This window comes from Chiroxiphia lanceolata, chromosome Z (assembly GCF_009829145.1).
Source record: "Chiroxiphia lanceolata isolate bChiLan1 chromosome Z, bChiLan1.pri, whole genome shotgun sequence".
NCBI classification, from domain to species: Eukaryota; Metazoa; Chordata; class Aves; order Passeriformes; family Pipridae; genus Chiroxiphia; species Chiroxiphia lanceolata.
Genome location: NC_045671.1, coordinates 73,959,250 through 73,972,432, shown reverse-complemented (window position 1 = coordinate 73,972,432; position 13,183 = coordinate 73,959,250). Strand labels below are relative to the sequence as shown.

Genomic DNA, 13,183 nt, shown 5'->3' with positions numbered 1-13,183 from the left:
CAGAAAGTCCTCCAGGCGTCTACGCATAAAGTACTTTCTGATCTCTTTAATGAAAACTGAAGCCAATTCTGCAGCTCTCAATAACTTCTATAACTATTCCTTCGCTGCTCCTTCCATATCTCGATAAATTATTGTTCCCATCATCTCTCGGGGGGGCTTCCTGCTTTTGATATGCTACAAAATCCTTTTCCTATTCATTTGTATACCTGCAGTAAGGAACTTCACTTGGTTTTTTTTGTGCTTATCAGACCTTATACTGCCTTATAATTTCTTAGTTGGAAGATAAGTATCATTTTATCTTTCTTTAAATATTTTTGCATTTTTTTGCAACAAGGGGAGAAAGATATCCTTACTGTCTCTTCATTAGAATGTGCTTTGAATTTGTGCTGTCCTCATGTAGTCTGCCAACATTTTATCCAGTGAGTTACACTTTTAACAAACTTCCCTGTTAATTCACCTTCTGAAATATCTTAGAAGGTGCTTCCCTGTGTTTTCTCCTTATAAAGGTGTCACTTGGGAACACATTGCAGTTGTTACTACTGAAGAAGCTTTTTACAGTTCTCTGGTGGTCCCATGTGTAGTGTGTTCCTCCTTGAAACTGTCCTCCCGTGGTTTTGCAGGCTCCTTTCCCTGACAAATGGTCATATGTATTTTCTAAAACTGTACAAAGTGTCTGCAACACATCCCTGTGCTGTGTGTTTGTCTCTGCTGTTGCTGTGCTCTCTCCTTTCAAGTCTCTCTAACATCCCCTGAGGTTTCTGTGAGTGCCACAGTGCATCCAGCTGTCTCAATAACACCTTTCCTATTTAGGCATGCAGTTTTGATCTCTTAAGATTTATTTTGATAGCATTGAGACAAATATGACTTTTAATCTGTTCGATCATATTCCTGTAAGCAAGTTCTGCACTGCAGTTTCTATCTTACACCTTGTTATGAGTGTCCAAAAATTATTTATTTCCACAAAAGGTTTTGGAGATGCTTCTTGTGATTCTGTTTCATGTGCCATTTTTTAACACCTGAACACTGTACAGCAAAATCCCATCATTTTCTGGGAGTACCTGTACAATTTTTGCTACTTCCTACTCGAACTTTACAAACTTGCATGTGATTCTCTTTCTAGGACATGACATTTTTTACTTTCTCTAAGGGCACTTTATCCTGAACTTTGTGTCCTCCTTCAGCTGTCAGTTTGGTTCAGTCCTTTAGCTTAACATTTCTGCTGGAGGGTGGAGATCACACAAATGAGTCTCATGTATGACAGGGATCTGGCATTCAAAGTGTGATATCAGCCCCTTGTGCAAGGGGCTCTGCAGAGTCTTATTTTGGTGTAAAAAAGGCTTGCTTCACTTAATCAACCTGCTCTTTAATTGACTAAGCTGAAATAAATCTCTCAATGAGATTTATTGGCAATGCTTAATTAGATCAAATTGACTTTTCACCTGCAGTTCTATGAGAAAAAAGTTTGCCTTGGAGGTGAACCTAAAGTTACACTGAAATGGAATCTGAAATTAGTTGGCATGTGATAACATTGACCTTTACCTTCTAAGAAGATGTTGGTGAGAAAATGAAAATAAATCATTATGCTGGAACAAAAAAAGGCATTTCTTACTTTCTAAAATGACTTTTTTTTTCCACAGTAGAATTTTTGCATACATCACCAGGTTCATTTAGTTTATGCATATAACTTGTTCTGTGAGAATGTATTTCCTATCCCATGAAAACAATTCTTTTTCATGACAGTGTGCTCAGTTTCCACTTTTATGTTATTCTCTGGGTGTCACTGTTTTGTAGCCAGTGAATGAAATTCTGCTCATTTGAAATCTATATGTGTGTCTACAAAATCTTTGCATGACTCCAGGAATGTGCCTTTTTTTTTTTTAAATAACCGTCAATATTTGAGAAAAATAATTATATTTTGTTAAGTACTTGTGGAAACGAAGATCAGGCTTTAAGACTTAGCTGTTATATTTTTTTTTCAGCTGATTCACATAAACCCTTTTTGGCACTGTTTCAGGATAAAACAGGAATGGACTTTGATACTAGAGTGCCGTAAGAAAGGTATTCCTCAATCAAAATACCTCAGAAATGGCTTTGTAGACACCAGTGAGAAGAACCTGGACACTTCTGGAAAGAATCCTCAGCTCCAGAAAAGACATGCTTTGTCGGATGAATTGAATAAGGAAAGAAACAAGTTTATTTTCCGGCTTTCTGGAGAGCAATGGACGGTAAATACAGTGGAAAATATGTTTCTGTTGTTAAAGAGTTTGGGGAGCTTAGCACTCTGTTTTTTTTTAATCCTCCTCCTTTTTTTTTTCTCTCAATGCATATGAAGTTGCTGCTTTTTCACAGTGTTAGAAGTGACAAAAGCATTTCCTATTTTAGCCTGAACTAGTGGTTTAGTTTTCAGGTGTGGATATTTTAAGTTCTCTACTGATACGTGCAATTTATCCCTCTCAAAAAATTTTAGTGTGAGCACTCACACTGCAGTAAGGTGTCTTTTTCTGAAAATTCCCCAGTGGGTGGAAAGAGATGAAAATAATAAATATTCAGCTTTGTTGGCTTGTTGATGTCTGCTGATGATCAGAGATCTCTATTCTTGCTCCAATGCTGTGATAACACTTTCTCAAGCTCTGCTCGATTCAAAAGTAATGTTGGCATTAATCCACTATGGTCTGGCTGAAAAAAACCCACTTTTTACTTGCAGTTTTGTTTGATGTAAAACAGCAGTTTGCAAGTAAGCTCTGAATTAGTGCCAGTTTGACATTGGGCAAATGGTGGATTAGCGTTGGTCTGAAGTTTTCTACAGTTGTAAAAGCTTTGACTGAAGTGTGGTTTGAAGAAATACTACTTTATTAATAATAAAGTTAAATTATAATTTTGACTTTTGGGTAGTCTATAATTTTGAAATATATCTTTCAAATTTTCATTACAAAAAGTGCAAGTTAAAAAGTTAATTGACGAGATGGTTACATTTTACTAGAACCATTTTTTTTTTGATTGGCTTGAAAAGTAACTCTATCCTAGATTTGATCTTGAATATGAAGGTGCTTTTTTTTTTCAGTGCATCAGGGAGCAGAGAGCTGCACAACTAAACTTTTCTGTTGCTTATTGGCTTTTGGCAAACCACTAAAATTTTGCTTTGTCACCACAAGTAAGACTTTACCTTAGGAAGTAAAATTAGTGTTTTGTTCTGTTTTCCAGACCATTTGGTTTTAACTTGGCATTCTGAAAAATCACATTTAAGAGAGATTGGTGTACTGTATGTGTTTCAACAACATACCGTGTCATAGCTCAGGTGTCTGCAGACAAAGAGAAAATCAAAGCTGCTTTATTTAGAGACCAGTGCTCCTTCAAAACCAAAGTCACTCTGTAAGAGCTGAAAATAATTTAAAAATTGTGAAAATTTGCTTGACAAAGTTCTGAGAGAACTTCATTGCGGAAATTTTGTAAAATTTATATCTGTTTTACAAATCATACCACTTACTTTGGTTTTTAAAATCTCAACTGCTGCTTCTAAACCGAAGGCAGACTCAGACATGAGTCTCAGATACTCTTTTCCCCTATTACTTTCTTACAACAAAGTGCATTTAGGCAAAATGAGTTTTCAGATTGTAAACCTGGTGCTGGCAATCTACATGTGAAAAAAAAATAATCTGTGAATTTATGACAGTTTTCTTAGAGAAGTCTGTATGTGATGTAGCTGAGAGCTGTGGTGTCAGTTGGGGGTTAGTTTTCTGAATGTGTTTTGTACACAAATACATCTATGAGTTGAAAGTTTGGGTGAGTGAGCACTCAAAGACCGGGAGGAGTCAGAGTTGGGATTGCCTGTGCAGATTTATGGGCACATGAACAGCTGGGTTTGCTGTTCTCTGGCCACTTACCACTGGCAGCAACAAACATCAGAGCCCTCTAAATTGTCCATTTGGGGACTAGCTGCTGAATCCTCTATTTCACTTTTAGCTGATAAGTATTTCTATTATGTTTCCCCTTTCCTCCCATCAATGAAGCAGCAATATATCCTCTAGATAGCTGATGGCTAAATCTGAGTAGATTACTGGCATGACTTACAGATTTAATTTTAAGAACAGGGCTTGCTTCTGGGCTATGCCAGTTCTTTTTCTGGATGCTGTGAAGCTGAGTCTCAGAGGAGTAATCCCCAGTACAGGGATTTTTCAAGATCAGAGCAAGTGGCTTTACCACACTCTTCCCATAGGTCTCAGTGTGACAATTCCCAGGCTGCCTAGATGGTAAAAATGTAGACAGGTTAGAAAAGAGCTGCTGCTTCATGCACCATATCCACAGTGCATCTGTTTCACTGTTTCTGCACTGTTGAGTAGGAGGTTATAAAAGGGTTTTGTAAAACACTCCATGGTGGAATCATAGGATTGTTTAGGCTGGAAAAGACCTTTAAGTTCACTGACACCAACCATAAACCCAGCAGCTGAGGGATGCACCAAGTGCCCTTGTCAGTGCTTCAGCCATGGGCTGGCTGACACCTACAGAACATGGTTTCTTTATCTCTGAGGATATCTTGCTTGGCCAGAGCAGCTTGGTCAGAGCAGCAATATTCACCCAAACAAAAGGGATTGAGGGGACTTGGGCAAATATTTTGAAAATAATCTGCAAAATGCACTTTTGAAAATAATATCCGACCTCCTGAGAACATTTGTGAGGGAGAAAATCAGTGCAGGTCACGTATTTTGAATTACTGAGAGGAATTCCTTCCTTCAGGACCTCTTGCCACTTTTTTCCCTCTTCTCAAATGTCATTGAAATGATAATGTATTTTCATTAGGTGGAGACCCACTGTTTCTTGTACTTGTAAAGTAATTATTTTAACATACCTGAGGAAAGATAAACCTCTTCAGGAGCAACAAAATAGTGGGGGAAAACAGGGTAATAATTTCATTATTATTAGCCCTAAATGCTTTCTGGTAAGCATTTCAATTTTAAGTGTATGGATGTGTTAGTGATTATAGGCCTCCTTAGGCATATGTATTTATGTGAAGAGGATGAATAGTGCGTGATTTATGGATTAAAAGCCCGGGAATTATGGCACAGTGTTCAAGGAGGCAAGGGAGTAGTTCAGTTTGGGCTTTTAGCAGGGCTACAGTGAAAGGGAGATCAGTGAAAAGAGACTGGAAATAAGAAGATGCAAGTATAAATCAGGTTTCTTAGAAGAAAGAACAGTCTCACAGGATGCAGCTAGCACTGGACAAGTCTTGTGAGTGATGAGTACAGAAATTAAAATTGTTTTGATGCCAGGAAAGCAGGAGAATGTGTTAGATTGCAACAGTGAACTACACACTACAATGTTCTGTGCAGTTCACACAAAAGTTCAAAGCTCACACAACAAATATTAGACCAGACAAATAGGCACAGGGTAGTAGCTAAAGAGACTGGGGCTTAATTTTCAGTATATGAATTCTGAGGAATTGTATTCTGTTTGTGCAGATCCCTATTTCCTTATAGATCAACATCACTGTGAGTAGAATTAGCATCAAGCCTTAGAGCTTGAAGAACAGGTACTCAACAAGTCCCTCTGAATCTGGAAGTTCTTGTGTAACCTGGGTACTGGTTTACAAAACACTTGTGACTTGACAGCATGAGAATGGTTTAAAGTGCCACAAGTGATTCACGTTCCTGTTTCAGGAAAAACTTTTGTCATCTGAGAGTTTTCCAGGCAAACCCGCTGTGAAAAGCAGCTGTATAAGGACTATGGACCTTTGCATTGTGTGTTTAGAAACAGATGCCTGGGAAAGAATGATGCAGAGTTGATGAAACACATAATCGAGAACCTTTGTACACATAAACATGTATCTACTCAATTAAATTAGTACTTCAGAGAAAGAGCACTGCTACTAGAACTAGAAACTGAGGCAAAATAATGCCATGAATATTCATATGAATTTTTAAATGATATCACTTTAACTCTGTTTTTCCCCTCTGAGTGTTTACTTTCTGCTACTAACTAATGAATGTTTATTCTCTAGTGAATCCGTGAATTTTAAATGCTTTTCAGAAAACATTCAGGATAAACAAATTTTTTGATGTGTCATAACAGTATTGGCAGAGGGAAGCTGATGATGCTCCTCAAATGTAGAGCAGGACTGTTCTTGGCTAGGCTGCTTTACCTAGGAAGAGGATCTGGATGTATACCTACTTTAAACAATCTGAATGTCAAAGGTAACATTATGGGGAGGGAAGGAAACACCCAAGATTTGTAAATGCTCGTGGTTAAGAATGATAAAAGCCAGAGGGTCCACAAAAACTCAGAAAAATCTATTAGTAATTTACTATTTGATGTTAAAGTCCTCTGCCCATATTAATGTGCAAATGAGACCAAACACCAGTTCGACAATACCGACTTTATTTTGCAGCATAAGTGTATAGGGAAAAGAGAGCGGTGGCAGAGAGAGAGAGAGAGAGAGGAGAGAGATAGTAGAAGCAGAAGATAGTCATGACTGAGCACTTGTTTAAGGCATATACTGCAAATGTTTTTAACCCTTTCCTTACACCATCCCATGACTTAAACACTGATCAATGATCATCATTTTTGATAGCTCTCTTCATCCACATTCCTGCACAGAGTGAACAGAGGGAGAAAACAGGGATGAAGCAGAATAGATAACGTGAGAAATCATGTATCAAACAATGCCATTGCAATCCTTAAGAAAATAAAACCAATTAACAACTTAATTCCAATTTGCGCTAACCATGAGCCCCACCCTGTGAGTCCTGGTAATGGGAGCACAGTCATCAACCAGGAGCTGGGGCTCCAGCCTTCAAAACAGTCATTTGATTGCATGGATTGGAACAATTCTGCAGTTTTGTTAGTTATTTATACATATATATATATATATACACACACATATATATATATATAAAAATATACACCCCCACATCTTGTTCTTTGCCATGCCATGTTATTACCAACAATCCCTGTTTATTACCAACAATCCTTGGTTGGCTTCACAGCCATTTGGATATTGGTGTATGAAACATACACATTAGTCCCTTATGTTCTGGGGTTCTAGGGATGCTGCACAGGCTTAGGGCCAGCTGCCATCCCTGTGCCCAAGTAAAGCACTAGCAGGTTCAAGTCGTAGGGAGACATGTTCTGGACTGCCCCAGCTCCAGCTCCAGCTCCTTGGCTGAGAGTCCAAGTACTCTGCCCATGCCTCGTGTGGGAGGGGCACATTCATTCCCAGAACCGCAATATTGGTCCGTGTTTTCTTCTTCTGGGGCCAGCTCTGCAAGGCTGGAGAGGCCTCAGAATTCTTCATCCTCAGGCCACTGCTGTTGTCTTCTCCACGGGCTCTCTGTTTTCTTCCCCTTGGGACAGCCCTTGGTCTCTGTCATCTTTCTACTCCTTCTCCCTCTTGGCCAAGTGTAGTGACTGAGGCACGGACACCCTCGCTGGTCAACAAGAGAATAATTTACTATTTATTTTAAGCCTCTACTTATAGAGGAACTAGTTTTGCTTCTGGTCTGTGAGCTGAGCATCTTCAACCTCTCAACAAAAAATACTTGGCCCTATAAAATTACAGTTTGCATATTTCTACCTATTAATGACTAATGTCCATCTTTACACCTATCAGCTTTCATAGAATCATAGAATCAGCTGGGCTGGAAGGGACCTCCGAGATCATCAAGTCCAACCCTTGATCCAACCCCACTGTGGTTCCCAGCCCATGGCACTGATGCCACATCCAGTCTCATCTTAAAAACCTCCAGGGGCAGAGAATCCACCACTTCCCTGGGCAGCCCATTCCAATGGCTGATCACCCTCTCTGGAAAGAAATGCTTTCTTCTTTTCTTCAATCATCTTCTTGTTCTGGGTCATGGGACCTTTGGCTCCGATCAGCAATTGTTGTAGGCTCGCTATTTATTTCCTTTTAAAATTTTTTTCCTCCTCTCCCAAAAATCAAACAAGTTTGAGAGTATTGTTTTGCTGTTAAAGGCAAAAGACTGGCTATCCTCCAAGTGTCAGTCTTCATGAAGCAATTTATCAGCAGGCTACCAGCTTTAGCGTGGCAGCAGAAGATTACAAAAGAACACAAGGGAATCAGACAGCAAAGCAAACGCAGAGCTTGTGCAAATTCCAGCTCCCATCCCTATCTACTTTGTAAATGAAGCAAAATATCAGATCAATTTATGTTTCAGCAACACAAATATAAATGCATTGTAAAGTGGAGAATGTTGAAAAACCACATAATAGCAAAGTATTCGCCTGCTTGCATTTGCAAATTGTAAATATGATTGTATGGTACAAAGAAATAATCTCAAGAAAGAAAAGTAAGTTGGCAGTTGGTAGAAGAATGGAATCTCTTTCCATTGTTCTGAAATTGTGTCTGAATGTATTTAGTTGCTGCACTGGGTAACTGAAACTACCCTTAATGCTGACATAAAAGTTTTTTAGAATAAAATTGTAGATTAATAATACGCAATTTTTGTTTTGTATTTTGGCTTAATTTAATGGTATCTCTTGCTTTATTTTGCTGCAGAAAAATGTGCAGCAATGAAAGTCGAGAAATGAAAACTAACCAGAGAAGGTTGGAGAGATTTCTCTTTGCCAGTCCCGGGGCATTTCAGGCATTTTATTTTTTTAATTGCCATAAACTGACAAATATAGAAGATGGATCACAATGCAATATGCACCTAGCTGGGAAATGAAGCAAGACATGAAATGATCCATATCAAATATGGAAGGGCAGGTAGCAAGACAGAACTACATTAACATAGGCTAAGGGTCTGCATGTGTAAATTTGGAAAGAACTGAAAAGAGAGGCAGCAACCACCAACAGCTTCTGATCAAGAGTCCAGTATATCTTTAAGAGTCCAGCTATCTTTAAGTATAGCTGTTATAACACAGCTAAAAGTTAAGTAACATTATTCCTAGTTCAGAAGTTCAGCATTAATAAAAAAACCCAATTAAAGTGCATTACTCTTGTTAACGTTTTGGGGGATCTATGAAATCTAGAAGACAAGAAAAAGTAGGTAATATCCTTTGCACAAAAACCAGCAGTTCCTACTGTGTCATATTCTTCATGCACAGGAAACAAGTCTGGAATTCATAAAGGATTCAAAGGCTGAAACTCTCACATCGCTTCTTATGGAGCAAAGTTAATGGCAGACTTCTTCCAGACTATTGGTTCCAGATGTTACCAGTGCACAGTGTTATAAAACCCAGGACAGACTGGTAAATTATGTGATGCTTAAGAAAGCAGAGTGTAAATGATCTGACCTTCACCTTTAGGAATTGATTTTTTTCTGTTTCAAGTTCAAGGAATTTGGCAACATAATTCAAACAAATACATGCACATCTGAAGTGAATACCAATTAACAAAAGCAATTTTGTAAGCATTGAAGGCTTTATGACTTTTAGTTTCAGCTACATTGAATATTTTTGACAAATAGAATAGTCTGAAAGTTACTCAGAAGCATGTTTTTCCTGTGTATTTCGAAAACACTGGAATTCTGAAAGCAAAGCATGACTAAATCAAGAATTCCTTGCAATTGTGGACTGATCTAAAAATAAAGTATTTCTATTCTTCCTAAAGAAATCTAGTAAAAATTTTTTGAATGTTGCTGTAACAACTTAAGAAGTTAAGTAACTCTTTTTGGAAAAAGACTTTCAAAAGGTGGTATGTGTGTATCCTCTCTGAGATGGTTCTGTTCCATCTTGCCAAACAAATTTGAAATATTGTCAGGTATTCAGAACATAATCACACCTTTTTTTTTTTTTTTTTTATGCTGACAAACCCTATTTGAATATTCTCTATACACTCACTCTTCTGTTCTGTGTTGCATTTTACTACATCTTGATGTGTGAATTAAAGCACTGAAATGTGTTTTAAAAAAAAAACCCTCCATCTGGAAAAAGGAGATAATGTGTGAGACACCAAACAGGTTGAGTGCTTCGGAGAGGTTTCTGTTTTAGAGCAAACGATTGCATTAGAAGTTAGAAAATGAATATGTGGTGAAAAACAGCTGCAATGCTCTTCAGAGGCAGACAGCTCCTGTGAGGCTTTGGCAAACTGCTATTCCGCTCAAGATAATTAAGGCAAAGTGTTGAGGCTTGGCTGTGTTTAGAAACACGGCAGAACAAAATTCTGACTTCACGCTTTCTGTTTTCCTGTTCTTATTTCATTTACAGGAGCTCCCAGATTCTCTGAAAGAACAGATTTATCTGAAAGAATGGCACGTGAACAATACATTGATACAAACCATTCCAGCCTACATTGCATTATTTCGGGATCTGAGAGTACTGGAATTGTCAAAAAATCAAATCCACCATCTCCCAGCGGAGATTGGTAAGTCAGTTCAAGATATTCAAATATTTATAGTCAAACCATTTAATTCTATTACAGGTAAATGAACATCTGTGGATATTCTTATTAGTTTTCTGGTAATTGTCTTCCTTGTTTACAGCCAACAGTCCCCTCTACATTTTTACAGCTCTCTGGCTTTAATTATACTTGCCAAATTGTATGAAAACCGTGACTCAAACATGGGAAAAAGTTAACATGTTTTTGTTTTCTGACTGTGAGGCAGTTATTGCTTGCATTCAAGTAGATGGAGAGTTGTTCCTGAGAACAGCTGGTATTTTATGTTCCTTACAGGTTAAGAAAAATAGAAGTATTACAGAACTGTAAACCTCAAACAAGATGAAGTGAAACATAAGATTGTGGTAAAATGGAATCAAAAATATAATCCTGCATAAAATCTGTCTTTTGAATTTTTAAAGACCTCGGTAGTTGTCTTCATTTAATAAAGTAGTGTATACAAAGAGTCATTGAATCACAGAATAATTTGGATTGGAAGAGACTTCAAAGATCATCTAGTCCCAGCCCCTCTGTCATAGGCAGAGACACCTTCCACTAGCCCAGGTTGCTCCAAGCCCCGTCCAACCTGGCCTTGAACACTTTCAGAGATGGAGTATCCACAGCTTCTCTGGGCAACCTGTGCCAGGGCCTCACCACCATCACAGGGAAGAAGTCCTTCCTAGTATCTAACCTAAATCTACCCACCATGACATCAGGGATTTTAGAGAAACAAATTGTTAATGTTTACATACTTTGGCCTTTGTTATTTTAAGCTGTGTGCAAGAATTGTAGTGTTTGGCTCTCCTGTGGTTTTGGATCTGACAATATAAAAGATTGTTTGACAGATTGTGTTGATATTGAGAGGGATTTACTGCTCTTACAAGGAAAAAAGTTGCTGTAACTGCTGCTATCTTTGGGAGTTGAGGAAACTATTAGTATCCCGCACTATGAGTTCACCACTGTTGAGCCCGTGGACCCAAGTGTACTAATACCTCAGCCTTTCCAGAAGTCCTAAGCCTTCCCCATGATTGTCAATCCTTATGTACCCTAAGAAAAAGGCTAAACCCTCCACCTCCCTCGGTCTGACTAAGGAGAACAAGAAGAGAGAGAGCATCCTGAAACACAGATATCAGTTCTAAAATTTTCTGCTATTTTCTACTGTTTTCGTGCTCTATTAGAGTAACACTCATGCTTTTGATTTATCTACTCACACTATATTTCATAGAGAAAATTCTACACAGACACTGAGATGTATTTTATAGTTTCAACCTGGTATCTAAATGCACTAAACAAGATCATAAACAAGACACAAGCAGGAGACAATGGACATAAAATGAACACTGTTTTGTCAGCACTTTGACTGCAGAACTTGAACAGGCCAGTGAATTTAATGGACAAACACCTTCCAAGAGGTGGTTTCACAGAAAGGGGACATAGTATGGAAGGAAGGGGAAAGGATATAGCTTCCTACCACAGGCTACCCTAAAGCATTAAACAGAAGATTTTAAGGGATTGCTATTTAACAATGAAGGCAGGACAAAGTTTGTTCTCTCTTCTTGAGACATTATGCACTATTAATGAAAACGATCCCCAAGGAAAAAAATATTATTAATCCTGGTAAAATCTGTTTCCACAATAAAGGCACAAACACAGATCACAGAATCATAGGATTGTTAAGACTGGAAAAGGCCTCTAAGATCAAGTCCAACCATAACCTATCTCCACCATGTTCACCTCTGAACTATGACCCTCAGTGCCACATGCACAAGTTTGTTTTTTTAAAATTCCAAGGGATGGTAATTCCACCAGTTTCCAGCCTGTTCCGATGCCTGACCAACCTTTCAGTGAAGAATTTTTTTTCTAATATCAAATCTAGACCTCCTCTTGCACAACTTAAGGTCGTTTGCTCTCACCCTGTCACTCGTTATCCACAAGAAGAGATAAAACCTCACCTTGCTACAACCTTCATTCAGGTGGTTGTAGAGAGCAATAAGGTTCCCCCTCAGCTGCCTGTTCTCCAGGCTAAACAACCCCAGCTCCCTCAGCTGTTCCTCATAAGACTTGTGCTACAGACCCTCCATCAGCTTTGTTGTCCTTCTCTGGACATGCTCCAGCACCTCAATGTCTTTCTTCTCATGAGGGGCTGTTGTGGTTTAGGAATTTAAGGTGCAGTCTCAGTAGTGCTGAGTACAGGGGGACAATCTCTTCCCTGGTCCTGCGGGCCTCACTATGTTTGATACAGGCCAGGATGCCACTGGCCTTCTTGGCCACCTGGGCACATTGCTGGCTCTTGTCCAGCATCCCCAGGTCCCTTTCTACCAGGCAGCTTTCTGGCCAACCTTCCCCAAGCCTGTAGCACTGCATGGGGCTATTGTGACCCAACAGCAGGACCTGGCTCTTGGTGTTATTGAACCTTATACAATTAACCTCGTTAAACCATTTTTACAGCCTGTCCAGATTCCTCTGAACATCCTTCCTTCCCTCCAGCGAGTCAATGCTTCCACCCAACTTACTGTCATCTGCAAACTAAGGAGATACTCAATTCCCTCATTCAGAACAATAAAAGTTTTTAGAAGGGCTGTCCCCAGCACTGAGCCCTGGGGAACTCCACTGGTGACTGGAGGCAAAGTAGATTGATCTGGTACAACCAATTCACTGTAGAGAGTAATGGAGAGGCCATATCAGACCTTTCTTGGGAAACAAGGAAGAAAGTTTCAGTGTTTCTAGTAGCAATCAATGTTCTTTGAATTGCAGTAAAATGATATGTTTTCTGCTCATCAGCAGCTTTTCTGTTATTCCCATTTACTCACTTTCACTCCAACAAGCTTATCCTAGTAGGTGTCGGGAATAACAGAA

General features: G+C 38.9%; 1 protein-coding gene across 1 annotated transcript in view; it reads left to right on the top strand.

Moving 5' to 3' along the window:
• LRRC2 (leucine rich repeat containing 2) overlaps positions 1-13,183 on the top strand; it is a 61,511-nt gene that overhangs the window by 17,521 nt on the left and 30,807 nt on the right. Inside the window, exons 3-4 of the mRNA XM_032676502.1 lie at positions 2,015-2,225; positions 10,159-10,315. Of these exons, the coding sequence (XP_032532393.1) occupies positions 2,015-2,225; positions 10,159-10,315 (368 nt within the window). The remainder of the gene's footprint in view (positions 1-2,014; positions 2,226-10,158; positions 10,316-13,183) is intronic.